Source organism: Podarcis filfolensis (assembly GCF_964270895.1).
Source record: "Podarcis filfolensis genome assembly, chromosome: 11".
Taxonomy (NCBI): domain Eukaryota; kingdom Metazoa; phylum Chordata; class Lepidosauria; order Squamata; family Lacertidae; genus Podarcis; species Podarcis filfolensis.
This window is the reverse complement of record NC_139613.1, coordinates 28,226,404-28,242,654: the sequence shown is the minus strand read 5'-3', so window position 1 is coordinate 28,242,654 and position 16,251 is coordinate 28,226,404. Positions and strand designations below refer to the sequence as shown.

At 43.6% G+C, this 16,251-nt stretch overlaps 2 protein-coding genes across 2 annotated transcripts; both read left to right on the top strand.

Moving 5' to 3' along the window:
* Window positions 1-4,025: 4,025 nt before the first annotated feature.
* Window positions 4,026-6,527, top strand: LOC310744678 (proteinase-activated receptor 1-like). The gene is made up of 2 exons (XM_083576335.1): window positions 4,026-4,049; window positions 5,318-6,527. The coding sequence occupies exon 2, from the start codon at window positions 5,500-5,502 to the stop codon at window positions 6,385-6,387; it is 888 nt and encodes a 295-aa protein (XP_083432461.1). The 5' UTR covers window positions 4,026-4,049; window positions 5,318-5,499; the 3' UTR covers window positions 6,388-6,527.
* Window positions 6,528-11,754: 5,227 nt separating this feature from the next.
* LOC310744628 (proteinase-activated receptor 1-like) lies at window positions 11,755-14,487 on the top strand. Its single transcript, XM_083576248.1, has 2 exons — window positions 11,755-12,192; window positions 13,320-14,487. Exons 1-2 carry the CDS (start codon window positions 12,093-12,095, stop codon window positions 14,390-14,392), a joined length of 1,173 nt encoding a protein of 390 aa, XP_083432374.1. The 5' UTR covers window positions 11,755-12,092; the 3' UTR covers window positions 14,393-14,487.
* The last annotated feature ends 1,764 nt before the right edge of the window (window positions 14,488-16,251 follow it).

Below are 16,251 nucleotides of genomic sequence, written 5' to 3'. Positions count from 1 at the left end.
CTGTTTCCCATGATTCATTGTTATAGAGATGTGAAAATGGCTAAACCCCGCCCTCATTTTTACTGATGTGGATGAAATTTACGGGAAGAGGAGTTTCTCCAGAGTGGATTAAGCCTGCCAAATTGCAGGCAGATATCTCCCAATGCAGGAACCCTTAAGTTGTACAAATATTGTTTCAGTTACAGGAAGTCATACTTCTCTTTCCCATTATTGTTTGTGCAGTGTTTATAAAGAAGTCTGTTTGCCTCAGTAATTTTTTTTCTTTTTTACTGTGAATTTTGACTGCGTTTTGACTTAGCTGTATGACATATCTATCATCTATCTATCTATCATCTATATCTATTTATCTCTTTCACTGCCAGGAGATGAAACCTGCTAGATTTAAAACTGATAGTCATAGTGATTCTTCCACAAGGGCAAAAGTGAACATTTCTGGGTGAATAAAATGTTTGTTAATCCTTCCCATCTATTGTTTTTTATACAGTTGGTCTGAAAATTTGTAGACATCTGAGAAGAGGAAAAGGGGATAACACTGCAAAAATACACAATATCAAATGGAAATAAAGGATACTAACAGGAATGAAAAGGAACTCTCACTCACCAGCCGTTCAACTAAAGGGGGAAGGCAGAAGGGGGATAACTCTTGAACACAAAAATGTGGCACAAACAAACTCAAAACATAAAAATACAATAAATAAAAGTGGCAAGGTGTATTGTCTATAAAGTTACAACAGAAAGTGATTGGAAAGTAGTAGGCAATGCACTACCTAAAAACAACAAAATCCACCTATTTCAAAGTAGGCTTGCCATAGATCAGGAAAATTGGTGTTGGGGGAATTTTGCTGAATCTGCAAAATGACAAGAGGAAACCCAGATGTATGGCAACCAGGTGGGAAAAGCAGTGGTTCGGTTTTCCCCAAAAAGCTTAACAATTTTGGTGGGTTTCTTTGAAAAAAGCTCAGGAATTTTACTTTTTGAAATACGGCAACCCTATTTCAGATTAATCCCACAGGACAGTATTATGAGGCTGGTTACCCTACAGAATCCTTCCCAAAGTGGACTGTTGATGGTAGATGACCAAGGGAGCTGGGTTGGCGTTAATATGGCAAAATCATGTCCTAACATGTTCACATTATTTTGACTTGCACCTTTTACCATTTTCATAAACACCTGAAAGCATGGGGAGGGGTGCCAGTGCCCTTCAAGCAAGAAGTGCCACCAGCCAAGTGAAAAAGCAAGCATCAATTCAATTATTCTATATATTCCCCTGGAGGTGCCACTTTCACAATGGCCAAACCTGATCAGAAGTTGTTTTACTTGTCTTAAATAGGGAAAAGCAATAGTACTGTTCAAACATTTATCTGAGCACATGGACAGGATAACAACTCCATCACTACAGAATCAGTACTGAAGGACTCTGCAGATACAAACTTGTGTACAGAGACTAAAATGAATCAGAGGTTTCCCAAACAATTTGGACAGAGCCAACACGTGAAGATACCAGTGGCTCCAAGCAGACACACTCCTGCTCCCTTTCTGCACCTTGCTACCGCCAATATTAGCAAGAGTGCTGTATTTGTAGATCCATGGAGACCTCAACCCTGGCCAGGCACCTAGCTTTGACTGCAATTGTGCTCTTTGACCACCAGAGGCTCCCCTAGCTTCAGTAGATCTGAGCTCTGCTCTCTGAATGGCAACTGTTGTGGAACAACAGTGCGGAAGGACTTGTCCTCAATGATGTGCTGTTTCTAAGCTCAGGCACTAGCTGGCCAAATGAGGAACAAGAGTCTAGACTAGATGTGCTTTTCTCCAGATCCAGCTGGGTAATGTTGTAATGCCCAACTTCAGCAAGGTACTTGTAGCATGTGTTCTCAGCTCAAATCATGGGACTATCTCCTAACACTTCTAAACACATCTGGCCTTACCTTTTGCTTGTTTTCACAGTGACAATGGACTCCGGAATGGTGTAATAGCATCAAAAGTGAAATGGAGTGGATTTTCAAACGGATGCTCAGCCATGAATTATTCTGGAAGTCACAATCCCATCAAAAGAGTTATTGTGATGAGAAAAGAGACTAATAGTAAAGCACTTAATGCACTTACAGGTACTCAAGATAGGGAAAAGGGATACATTCTGTTCATTAATGAGGTTTAATTGTCTGTCCCACCCTGAAAATGGAAACGTTCAAAACCATCCAAACACATCAGTATCCATTACATGGGTCATAATGTGATTTTCAGAAATATTTTGTTTTTCAGAAAGCATCTTTTGAGAACAAACATGAAAGATGCCAAACCATGTAGATAATTCCTCCTATTAATATGATGACTCTCGTTACTCTCATGAAAGCAGTCTTTTATGAAGCTTTGAAAAGCAGCTAGGAGGGAGAAATAAAAAGCCCATTCCTCCCTCTTTCTTAGTCCTGTCTCTTTCCAGAAAAGGTTGCTTTTCTGACAGTAGGGGGTTAGCTCTGGGTCTCCAATTGCTTTAAGCTAATAGTCAAGCCCAAACTGGATGAAAAGATGAAGAGTGGAATTTGATCTTAGAGAACTTAATGGGTCAGGAGAACATGCCTTTCAGATAAATCCTTGCAGCCTTTTTAAGAAACCTGGCAGCAAAAGCTGAGGTGTGCCTCTGGAGGAATAATGGGCCGAACTCTGAAGATATTTTCTCTGCTTAATATACTCTGCACCTTACATAGCACAGTAAGAGCAAACAGTAAGTACCCTTACCGTGGTTTGTGAATGATTTAACATGCTTTAATTTGCACAATGCAAGCAGAAGGGTGGGTGGGGGGGTGGTCTACTTATTTATGACGCTCTTCTCTACTTGGCTGGCATTCCATCTTGCCTTAAGCATTGTGTGATGCCCAATTTTGTGTGACAGGAAGGGTAAGGCCCGTTCCATGAGTGGAAGTCCATTCTGCCGGCATGCAGAAACCATTATTGTTGAAAAGGGTTCAGAAAAGGGCAATCAAAATGATCCAGGGAATGGAGCAAATCCCCTATGAAGAAAGACTGGAGCATTTTCGGACCTTTCAGTTTGAAAAGGCACATGAGAGGTGACATGATAGAATTTTATTTAAAAATTATGCCCGGCACAGAGAAAGTGAATAGAGAAAAGTCTTTCACCATCTTTACTCTAGAACTCATGGGCATCCAATGAAGTTGCACGCTGGAAGATTCAGGACAGGCAAAAGAAAATACTTCTTTCCACGGTGCATGGTTAAACTAGGGAACTCAGTTCCACAGGAGGCAGTAATGGCCACCAACCTAGGTGGCTTTAAAAGAAGATTGGACAAATTCATGGAGGAGAGCGGTAGTCTAAACCACTGAGCCTCTTGGGGTTGCCAATCAGAAGGTTGGCGGTTCGAATCCCCGCAACGGGGTGAGCTCCCGTTGCTCGGTCCCTGCTCCTGCCAACCTAGCAGTCCTAAAGCATACCAGTGCAAGTAGATAAATAGGTACCGCTGCGGCGGGAAGGTAAACAGTGTTTCCGTGCGCTCTGGCTTCCATCAAGGTTTTCCATTGCGCCAGAAGTGGTTTAGTTATGCTGGCCACATGAGCCGGAAAGATGTCTGTGGACAAACGCCGGCTCCCTCGGCCTGAAAGCAAGATGAGCACCACAACCCCATAGTCGCCTTTGACTGGACTTAACCATCCAGGGGTCCTTTACCTTTACTATTTTTTAATTAGTCACGTATCACTCGAAGGTGTTCCAGCAGCTTATATTAAAGCAAAACATGTGCACATCCACACTACCACAGGGTGAGGAAAGAGGGGGGAATCATATAATACAGTAATCTTTCATACAATATACAAGTGATAGAATAACAACACACTAGCCCCATAAACAGCAGCAAACAACATTAGCAGTCCTCAAACAATAAGCAAAGCAATACTCCCATCCACTAATGAGCAGATAAATCAAACCTCAACCCCCCTCCCTAGTCCAAAAACCATTCACATCAAACCAGCAGTTCCCCCCTTAATCTCCCCACCACACCTAGAAGTCTGCCATCAGGCCAGCTGCTGCGAATCTGCAGCGGGTGGGTCCAACATCCTCCGGGGGGGGGGGTCCATCATTTCTCCCTTCTCTTCAGGGTGGGGGACAGTAGCAGCAAAGCAAAGCAGGGAGATGATGGCAAAAGTTTTACCTGCTTTGCCATTGTCCCAGCTTCTATTGCTCCTCTCTTGCTGCTGTTAATGCTGTTTCCAGCCATGATGGCTATGCGCTGCCTCCACAGCTGGAGACAGAAATGCTTCTAAACACAGTTGCTGGAACAATAGGAGGGGAGAGTGCTTTGTTCTTGAATCTTGCTTATGAGTTTCCCACACGCTTCTGGGGGGCCACTGTGAGATCAGGGTGCTAGGCTAGATGGCCATTCCTGATCTAGCCAGACCCTTCTTATATTCTTATTGGATGGTAGTGCTATTTTTCTAGAAAAAGAGGTGTCGGGACTCCCCACGAACACCCCCTTGTTCTCTTATAATGGCAATGGCATCCACCTGAGAGGTGTCGGAACTGATGTCCGGTGAGTTCCAGCTGGGGGGAAAGCCCTGAATAGCACCAATTGAAGAGCATATTCTTCTATTAGGAAGACAAGCTTTGGGAATATATATTTTTTTTCAAATATATGTGCATTACATTAGATACAGTATTTAGGTTTTGATTTAAAAGGAATTCCAACCCCAAATCAGTTAGAGTGCATCTAAATCATTTTTAGGTTTTGCATGTCCCATCTCTGAAATTTGTGTGATTTCTGTTGTGCAGTGAAATTTGTATTGTTTTATCGTTTTTATGCTCATTTGACATTCTTTAAGCCACTAATGCAAAATGTACCTCCTTAGAGGCATAAGCTTTCTAGCAACTCCTTGGGAGCGCTTTCGACTGACCTGTGCTCTGTGGACTCTTGATAGCTTTTAACATATGGGACACAGTATTTGCAGCATACTCTCTACTCTCTACTCTCTACTCTCTACTCCTATAGAATAGGAGCAGAAAAGGGGACATATTGAGAAGGAAATAACTGATTTGTAGTAGGGGGACCTCCAAAGTAATAAAGTGTTTCAGTATAAAATAAAAAAGGAAGGAAGGGGTTTCAACATTATTTGTATTAGCACAAACCCCTCCGATGACCTCACAGTGAAAGGGAAGGGATCACAAATCAAAATTAACAACAACAATCCTAATAATCCAGATTGGACAATACAAATCTGTAATTTAGTAGTCTGAATTTATATTCTGATGAAGAGAGTAATACTGAATGTTATGCTGGTGTTGACATAATTGATTTTATATTGCCTCTCCTTTCAGATTCATCCTTAGAGACGACTAGGAGCCTCTTGCCAATTTTAGTCAGTCCTTCTACACATGAGAATGAGTTGGACATCCACAGTCAAAACACAGAGTCCATTCACCTCTCAGAGGACATTGAAACAATCATAACTAGTCCATGGGTAACTTGGTTTGTTCCTTCGGTCCACATTATTGTTGTTATGTTCAGTCTTCCTTTAAACATTATGGCAATCCTCGTGTTTGTGGTCAAAATAAGGCTTAAGAAGCCAGCTACAGTGTACATGCTCAACCTGGCTTTTGCCGACGTACTCTTTGTGTCTGTGCTTCCTTTTAAGATCATCTACCACTTTTCTGGAAACAATTGGACATTTGGACCGGAAATGTGTCGTTTCACCACGTCTGCCTTCCACTGCAACATGTACTGCTCCATCCTGCTGATGGTGACCATAAGCGTTGACCGTTTCATGGCAGTGGTGTACCCAATGCAGTCTCTGTCATGGCGCACACCAAGACGGGCCGCTTTGATCTGTTTTGCCATCTGGATTATAGCCATAGCTGGAGTGATTCCTCTGCTTCTCAAGGAGCAAACAGAAAGATTCCCTCGCTTAAACATTACCACCTGTCTTGACTCACTAGCTGTCTCTACAGTTAAGACATTTTATCGTTACTTTTCTGTAGTGTCTATTTTGTTCTTTTATATACCATTACTAATTTCTGGTACCTGTTATGTGTGCATTATAAAGAAACTTTCTTCATCCGATGTTGCTACAAAGCCAGGTAAAAAGAAGCGTGCCATTCTCCTGTCTGTAGCTGTCTTGTCCTCTTTTATTATTTGTTTTGGTCCAACAAATGTCACGTTTATGCTGCAAATCTTCAGCCTTTTGCCTGAACAGCAGGTTGCGAATCTCTTGTTTGCATGCACGCTTGCCACTTGTATCACTTCCATAAGCTGTTGCATTGACCCCTTGATTTATTATTATGCCTCTTCAGAGTGTCAAAGGCAGGTCTGGCGTCTCCTTTGCTATAGAAAGCATTCTGATCTGGAAAGGAGCATTCAGTTTTCAAGCAGTAATATGGAAACCTCATGAATATAGCTTTTAATCATTTGCCCAGAGTACGGGTCGGCAAACTACGGCCCAGGTGCTGGATGCAGCCCCCCAGGCTCGCAAATCCAGCCCGTGGACCCTGCCGCCACTCAGTCAGTCCCTGCGCACTGCGGACGCCTCGCCACACAGGGACTGACTTCCGTGGTGCTGGCACGGCTTCTGGGTGGGCGACGATGCTGGTGCGGCTTCGGATTGGCCACAGGCAGTGGTGTAGCGTGGGTTGTCAGCACCCGGGGCAAGGCAAGTAATTTGCGCCCCCTAACCCGTGGATTTGCGCCCCCTAACCCGTGGATTTGCGCCCCCTAACCCATGGATTTGCCCTAACCCCAGATGTTGCGCCCGGTGCGGCCCGCCCCCCCTGCACCCCCCACGCTACGCCACTGGCCACAGGAAGCTCCTGCAGCCGATCCGAAGCTGTGACGTTTGGATTTGCATGCAGGGGAGGCGACGGCATAGAGCAGAGCAGAGGCAGCGCTGCTGCCCCCATCACCTGAGCGGGGCTTTTCCCATGGTGACAGTGCGTGCTTGGCAAGGGCCCCTGGCTTCCCGTCGGCCTCCTCTGACACCTCTTCCTCCTCCTCTGCCATTGCCGCTCCTGCTGCTGCTGCTGCTGCTGCTTCTCCTCCTCCCCGACACTGCTGCATGGCCCCTTTCCGGGCATGAGGGATACAGTGGTACCCCAGGTTAAGTACTTAATTTGTTCCAGAGGTCCGTTCTTAACCTGAAACTGTTCTTAACCTGAAGCACCACTTTAGCTAATGGGGCCTCCTGCTGCCGCCAAGCCGCTGGAGCATGATTTCTGTTCTCATCCTGAAGCAAAGTTCTTAACCCGAGGTACTATTTCTGGGTTAGTGGAGTCTGTAACCTGAAGCGTATTTAACCTGAAGCGTATGTAACCTGAGGTGCCACTGTATGAGGAAGAAAGAGGCGCTGCTGCCGTTGCAGGTAACCAGGCTTGGGCTATTCTCCACCTCCCCGCAGCGAAGCAGAGCATGCAAACCAGAGGGGATGATCATTGCAAGAAGATATGTGCAAGCACACAGAGACCTTGCCACAATATTGTTGTGACCGTTGCATGGTGCGTACTTACCCAGGAGTAGTTACGCTCTGGTGGGATGTGATGTCAACTTAACTTTTGCACAGAGGGCAGGCCCGCTGGAATGAATGGACCCGGGTTGGGCATGGCCACTCATGTCAACGGGTCTACCCTTGGGTAAAAAATAGAGACTGCCACGTAAATATGCATTTTTAAAAAGCTGTAGTCCAGCCCCCGACAGTGTTTGAGGGACAGTGAACCGGCTCCCTGTTTAAAAAGTTTGAGGACCCCTGATCCAGAGCATAGCATTTTATCTTATTAGTTTATTAATTGCCTTTTGTATAAATCTCAAGGTGGTTTGCAACTACACAGTTATATCTGGTGTAATGTCATAAAATTGGGTTTTGCATGTCACAGAGGTGGATACTGGTTCACAGCCTTTGATGTCTATGTATTTATTTCTATAGGATATAGAGCATTTAAACATGTCTGAATCGGATGCCAGAGACTAGATTGACTCTGAGGGTGAAGGAATGCAGGCACAGACAGAGCAGCCTCTGACAAAGGAGCAAGGGGAAGATTCGCACCCCGCCTTACACTTCCCAGAATCAGAGAGACCAGCAGATTCAGAAGCTGCTCAGTCGGGGGAAGAGCTGCACAGTTTTGAGATAGTAGCTAGGCAACCAGGAGGAGGGAGCCTTTAGGACTTTCTTCAATAGAGAGTGGTGGGGAAGTCCCTCCCTCCCCTAGAACTCAGAGGACTGAAAGGGTCCAGGAACAACGGAAGCACAGGGGAGGGACAGGTGGCCCGTGGAGTGCTTCTTGCTGCAGAAGGGGAGGGTGAAGGAGGACGGCTTGATGCTGCTCTCAGTATGTTGTTGTAAATAAAATGGACTATAAACCTGCCAAAGGCTCGTTATTTCTTATCGGAAGCTACCGGAGAGAAGGGGAAGCTCCCTTGCTTGCCAGCGTACCTGACAAAATACTTCGCATTGAATCACTGCCTATGGCATTGAATAACTGCTCTTATGAAATGGGGGCAAGACATTATGCCTCTCTGAAAATGACATATTGAGAGAAACGGGAGTATTATTAGTAAGGCACCTGGTTTGAACAGTAGAAGACCCAATGGCAAGCTTACCGAGGGTATTGGAGAAGATTTATGAATTTGGTCAAGTAGCAGAATTTAAGCTGAATAAGAGTAAAACGAAAATGCTGGTGAAAAATATGACAGAGCAACATCTAAAAAGGTCTACAAAATATTACAGAGTTGACAAAAGATAAAAAGTTAAGTATTTAGGAGTTTGGTTGATAGCAAAGAATATTAATGTTTATAAGGATAATTATTTATCTACTTGGAAAGAAGTAAAGAGAAATCTGGAGGTTTGGGAAGGATGAATTTATCATTTTGGGTGAGGATATCTATGGTAAAAATGAATGTATTGCCAATAATGTTGTTTTCATTTGAATCAGTAGCCATGATCAGCAGGGCAGCACACTTCAAGGAATGGCAAAAAGATATTTCAAAATTTATCTGGCAGGGGAAGAAGCCAATAATAAAGCATAAATAATTAATAGATTCTAAAGATAGAGACAACTTTTCCCTGACAGATTATAGGTTATATTATGAGGTGTCCTGTCTTTGCTGGCTTCGAGAATGGATAACATTACAAAATACAGATATTTTAGATTTGGAGGGTCACGATGACAGATTTGGCTGGCATGCGTATCTATGGTATGAAAAAGTTAAAGTACACAGAAGATTCCTGAACCATCTAGTGAGAAAGTCACTATATGTAGTATGGGAGAAATACAAAAAATTATTAGAGCAGAAAGCACCAAGGTGGTTCTCCCCATTAGAAGCTATTTTTGTGGGGGGAAATTGAATATGAGAAAGGGCTGGGCAACATATAAGGAAATTATTATTATTATTATTATTATTATTATTATTATTATTATTATTAATACCCTGCTCATCTGGCTGGGTTTCCCCAGCCACCCTGGGCAGCTTCCAACAAAATATTAAAATATAATAATTCATCAAATATTAAAAGTTTCCCTAAACAGGGCTGCCTTCAGATGTCTTCTAAAAGTCAGATAGTTTTTTATTTCTTTGACATCTGATGGGAAGGCATTCCACAGGGCGGGTGCCACTACTGAGAAGGCCCTCTGCCTAGTTCCCTGTAACTTGGCTTCTCACAGTGAGGGAACCGCCAGAAGGCCCTCGGCGCTGGACCTCAGTGTCCGGGTAGAACTATGGGGGTGGAAAAGCTCCTTCAGGTATACTGGACCGAGGCTGCTCTGATGGGAAGGGAGGCATTGCATTGCCCGAGCCTTGCCACTGCCGCTTTTGGCCCGCCTTCTCTACCTTCCATGCCTGACCCACCACGCAGCACTTCTCCTCCACCACCGCTACCGAAGAACCAACAACTCAGAGGCTGCCCAGGCTCACGCTGCAGCATCAACGTCCCGAATGTGATTTATTTGTTTGTTTGTTTGTTTGTTTATTGCGTCCCCGGATTCATTGAAAAAAATCGGGTAACCTTATTTTAAATATCCCATTTAGTCCACATACATCGCTTTCCTGTTTCTACTCTTCTCTCAATGAATAGACTACACCATTTAGTAAGTTTAGATGCTTTACTTACAAAACTCCAAAGGTCAGATTCATGTGTTATTCCATGCAACAGCAAGAAAAACACAGGTAGAAATCTTGGGATACAAAATATAGTGAAATAGCTCTAATGTCAGGATCTGCCAGCTTGAGAAACAGCACGCAAGAAGTAATTTAACAAAAGATTTATTGCTTACAAGCAATTAGCCTCCGACTGCTCTCTCCGAGCAACCATACATCACAATCAAATTGACCCTTCTGAAAAATCTTTCCGGCTCCTGCAGAATATCCTGAACCTCTTACCCTAACATTTCAGGGGTCGTCTTCTGTCTTGGACTTTCCCCATTCGTCTATCCCTGGGACTGATGGGGTCAGCTACCTCCCCTTCCGGTGAGGAACTGCTCTCCCTCCCTCGTACCGTGAGTGACTGTGATTCCTGAGAAAGCTGGCTTCCCTCCAGCCCGCCTCTCCTGAGCTGATAAGCGGCATTCCTGCCAGCTTCAGAGGGGGGAGTTGTCAGCCCACTGGTTCCAGCTGTCTGAGAATAATAATAATAATAATAATAATAATAATAATAATAATAATTTATTTATACCCTGTCCATCTGGCTGGGCCTCCCCAGACACTCTGGGCAGCTTCCAACAAAATATTAAAATATAATAATTCATCAAATATTAAAAGTTTCCCTAAACAGGGCTGCCTTCAGATGTCTTCTAAAAGTCTGGTAGTTGTTTTTCTCTTTGACATCTGGTGGGAGGGCGTTCCACAGGGCGGGGGCCACTACCGAGAAGGCCCTCTGCCCGGTTCCCTGTAACTTGGCTTCTCGCAGCGGGGGAACTGCCAGAAGGCCCTCAGCACTGGACCTCAGCGTTCAGGCAGAACGAAGTCTGCAAGTCTCTCTGTTCTTCTTCTGCCTGCCTGCCTGCCTTCTATCTCAGGCTGTACTTCTTGGCTTTGGGCTGGTGTGTTCATGACATCTAAGCATATGGTCTGAGCTTGTAGCAAGCGAGTTCAAGCACATCCTATTGCAGTGAGTTCACATGATGAAAGAGAACAAATAAGGAGGAAGCTTAACTTCCTCCCAGGTGAGGGGCATAACCTGAGTCTAGGAATGCATTTCTGTAGTCTTAACCCCTTCATGCATTAATGAACTCCATGCTTGCTAGTTATATTTGACTGCAATTCCCCACAAATGTCACCTCCAAATGTCACTTCCCCACAAATGTGAAGGCGTGGACTATGTCTACTCTCCTCTTTCTGAATGAACATCACCTACTGTAGCCCACTTTGTAGCCTCTGGCCCCATCCACCACTACACCAGAAAAAAAGAGAGTGTGACCTGTGGCTTGAAAAGGGTCCCCTCCCCTATCCCTGATTTCAGCTAACATCATGGGCATAGCCAGAGGGAGGACAGCTCAAGTAAATAAATAAAGATACTTAACTAACTGACCCATCATGTCACAGATAGCATGGTTCTAACAAACGTCCTTTCCCCCCACCAGCAAAAATCCTGGCTACGCCCACGGCTAACATTCATTCAGGTCTAAAGTGGATTAATAGTCAAGCACTTTATCCACTGAGAAAATATATAAGAAAATGAAAAATTATCTGTTAATGTTATTTAGGAGCCCTAAATCTTCTTTCTTTGCTGAAAATGGATAAATTGAAAACCACAACAATTGCTTCTATATCAATTACTTGCCTCATAATGGGATTCCCAGAAATTATTTGCTTTTAGGAAGCATCTTTTAGAAAAGTAAAGAGAACAGAAGAGTTGCCTGAGAGTTTTCACATAGCGCTTTGGGAATTGGGCAGAAGAGAGAGATTAAAAAACCCCTCTGCTGCTTCTAGGATGAAGCAATGTGATGACAGTTGGGGTTGACTCTGCCCCTTCTGTTGATGTATGGCAACATTCAAACCCAAACTGGACAAGGAGATGACAGCTGGATTTAGATCTCAGTGAGGGTTCTGTATTCTGAGGCAAAATAAGCTGATTTTCAGGGAAATCCTTGCAATTTCTTCTAGGCAAAACCAAAGATGAGGTGCACATCTGAGGCAGAAACAGGCGCTTCCCTCAAGATCCTCTTTTCTCTGCTCAGTGTAGTCTCCACCATATTTAGCACGGCAAGTGCAAACAGTAAGTATAACCCAACATCCTTTCTCCACAATTTAATATTTAAAGCAATGTGTTTATATTGTGCAATTGTTTCAGGGAACATTCACTTTCTCTAACTTTTCCAAATGATTGTGATATGGAGACCAAGTTGAAGGGTTTTTAAAGAGGAGGGAGAATATCCTTGTAACATGGGGATAAATCTGCTTTGCAGTGGTTATATCCAAATATTTTTAATATTCAGTTTATCAGACACATAAAAAGTCTCCAAGTGACTTGCATCATTTAAAAAACAAAACAAAACTAATAAAATATAATGATTGGTTTCACTGAGCTGAATTCCAGTTCATACCTCAGCTTAATCGGGGCTTCTGTTTTCAATTTGAATGGAATCTACCGGTAGTTTGAGGAAATGCACATTGAATGAGAGTATTTCTCATGAAGCAATGGGATACAGATGGATTGTAGCTAACATCCTGTGTACCTGGCTTCAAACACTGATGGTGAAAGCACACTGGAGCAGGAATAAACAGTAATGTGTACACAGCCTAAAAGCAGGAAAAGCCTAGTCAGAAGTCTAAGACAGGGAATGCATGGCCCTCCATATGCTGTTGGGCTGTAAAGCATTAAAGGGTGATCCCCTAACCTCCAGATTACAGCAAAAGGTTCCTCAGCCTTTGTTTAAAGGTTATTATCTCACATTTTCATGTAAAACCATACACTGAAGTTTCTCATTTGGAATAGGGAAAGCCAGGGAGAAGGGATAGCAATGTAAATCTTGTCCACACCAGTAATTTTAAAAATACAGTGGTACATCTGGTTACAAACTTAATTCTTTCTGGAGGTCCGTTCTTAACCTGAAACCATTCTTAACCTGAGGTACCACTTTAGCTAATGGGGCCTCCCGCTGCCGCCGCACAATTTCTGTTCTCATCCTGAGGCAAAGTTTTTAACCCAAGATACTACTTCTGGGTTAGCGCAGTCTGTAACCCAAAGTGTTTGTAACCTGAGATACCACTGTACCCTATTAAGTATAGCCAAATCTATAACTTCATTTGAATTAATATTCTTGTAAGTAAACAAGAGTTGTTGTATTGACTTCTGTAACATTGTTAATATGGCCATTTATATATCTGATTTACATATTGCAGATTCCACATCTCTCGTTCTTCGTTTTGCTTTCCCTGTATATTATAATCATGATGTAAACAACTCCAATCAATCTATCACAAAACAAGCTGAAAAATACTTGACTGGTCCATGGATGACTCGCTTTGTTCCTTCACTCCACACTGCTGTGGTTATTTTCAGCCTTCCTTTAAACATTATGGCAGTTCTCATGTTTGTGGTCAAATTAAGGCTTAAGAAGCCAGCTGTGGTGTACATGCTCAACCTGGCTTCTGCAGATGTCCTCTTCGTGAGTATGCTTCCTTTTAAAATCGCCTACAACTTTTCTGGAAACAACTGGATCTTTGGGCCTGTGATGTGTCGATTTGTCACTGCCGCCTTCTACTGCAACATGTACTGCTCCATCCTGCTGATGATGGTGATCAGCGTGGACCGTTTCCTGGCCGTGGTGTACCCAATGCAGTCCCTGTCCTGGCGCACAGCAAGACGGGCCTCGCTGGTCTGCTTTCTCATCTGGCTTCTGGCTATAGCTGGAGTGATACCTCTGCTTGTCAGTGAGCAAACACAGAGATTATCCCAGTTAAATATTACGACCTGTCACGATACATTAGATATCTCTGTTATTATGGATATATTTCGGCATTACTTTTCTGCATTATCTATTTTGTTCTTTTTTATACCGTTATTAATCTCTGTCACCTGTTATGTGTGCATTATAAGGAAACTTTCTTCATCCAGTGTTGCTACAAAGACTGCTAAAAAGAGACGTGCCATTCTCCTGTCTGTAGCAGTCTTGTCTTCTTTTATTATTTGTTTTGGCCCTACAAATGTCCTATTACTAATGCACAGCTTGCGCATCTCACCTGATCAACCCCTTGAAATTCTGTATTTTGCCTACATCTTAGCGCTCTGCACTGGTACCGTAAACTGCTGCATTGATCCCTTAATTTATTATTATGCTTCTTCAAAGTGTCAAAAGCAGGTGTGGGATCTCCTGTGCTATAAAAAGCAGTCTGATCTTGAACAAAGCGGTCAGACAACAAGCAGCAATGCCACTAACCTTTTAAGCGGCCCGAATAATTTGTCTCAAGCATAGCATCTTACATTAAATATGTTTGCAGTACAGTAATACTCATTCGGAAACCTAGTTGTTGCATGCTACCTATATTACAGCCTCTGTCTTTAACGTCCACGCATTCTTTCTCTAGAATATTTATGCTTTTTCTTATATTCCAAGAAAAAGGTATCAGACCACAGCTTTTCTGCGGCTGCTGTTAAAATAATGTCTGTCTAGATATGTGATTTGCTCCAATGGTGACTGTATAGAAATAAATTTTATATATTGTTGTCCAGTTATTTTCTCATTATAATTTTCATAACATTAACAAATAATAAGTGAACTGTTACCATTTTACATCTATAGGAAGTAACTATGAGTTTGCGGGCAAGGGGAATCAATATACTGATGACACTAAGGTCTCTTTTTCCATAACATCTGTGTTGGGGGAGGCTGGGGAGTCTCTGGACCCGTGCTTGGATGTAGTAGCGAGATAGATAAGGAAAAACCAGCCTGAGTTGGATAGAATTAGGCTACAGTTTTACTGATTACAGAGCAACAGATTTGATGAAGGCATCAGGCATGAATCCATGTGATCACATAGCCCATTTGCTGCTTGATAAGCTTATCTTTTGACCATGGGTAGGCAAACTAAGGCCCAGGGGCGGGATCCGGCCCAATCGCCTTCTAAATCTGGCCTGCGGACAGTCTGGGAATCAGCGTGTTTTTACATGCATCTCTGGGTTATTTGTGGGGCTGCCTGGTGTTTTTACATGAGTAGAATGTGTGCTTTTATTTAAAATGCATCTCTGGGTTATTTGTGGGGCATAGGAATTCGTTCATTATTATTTTTTCAAAATATAGTCCGGCCCCCCACAAGGTCTGAGGGACAGTGGACCGGCCCCCTGCTGAAAAAGTTAGCTGACCCCTGCTTTTGACCATCACTGTTACTCACCCTGGCATGAACCGCTATCCAATGAACTTCCCCTGGCCACCGGCAGGAGGTGCCATGGCCTGTCAGCCCACAAGCTGGACTTCTGGACAGAAATTGCTGCCTCCAAGATCCCTCAAGGGGATCCCCAATGAGCTGCCCCCTCCTCTACCCCTCCCTTTTAAGGAACTAGCTCAATGCCCCTTACCCAGGGCATATATTTTTTAGCAGGAATTCACTGGAACTCAGTTCTGGCACCTCTCAGGTAGGCACCATTGCTATAATAAGAGAACAAGACAGGTGTTCATGGTGAGTTCTGGCACCTTTTTCTATAAAAACAGCACTGCTCTTACACGACAACAGTTGTGACAATTTAAAAGTGTAGTGGAAACAAATCAACAGAAATTATTAAAAGTGTGCCTGGGGGGGGAGATCAGCTCTGGACTGGAATAAGGGGGTCCCTTTAAATACTTCCAGAGAGGACCAGACTCCCAGAACCTTCCATCTAGTCTGCTCTGGAAGTTCCTCCCCTCACCCACAGCTCCCAGCCTCTCACCGCAGCTCCAAGTCTCACCCAGCTCCAAAGAGTCTGACCCGACACAGAATATTCCTGATGCTTCCACTTCCTCCTTGCAACTGCCCCAGGCTGCAACAACTGCCCCCAATAAGCCAGGAATGAGAGGATTCTGGCAAGAACCTTTTGAAACAGGAATATTATTTCATTCTGTTTGCAAAGAACGTTTTGGTACATTCAGAGCGGGGCTCAGCAATCTTTTTCAGCTGTGGGTCGGTCTACCGTCCCTCAGACCATGTGGTGGGCCAGACTATATTGAGGTGGGGGTGAACAAATTCCTATGCCCCATAAATAACCCAGAGACGCATTTTAAATAAAAGGACACATTCTACTCATGTAAAAACACGCTGATTCCCGGGCTGTCCGTGGGCCGGATTTAGAAGGTGATTGGGC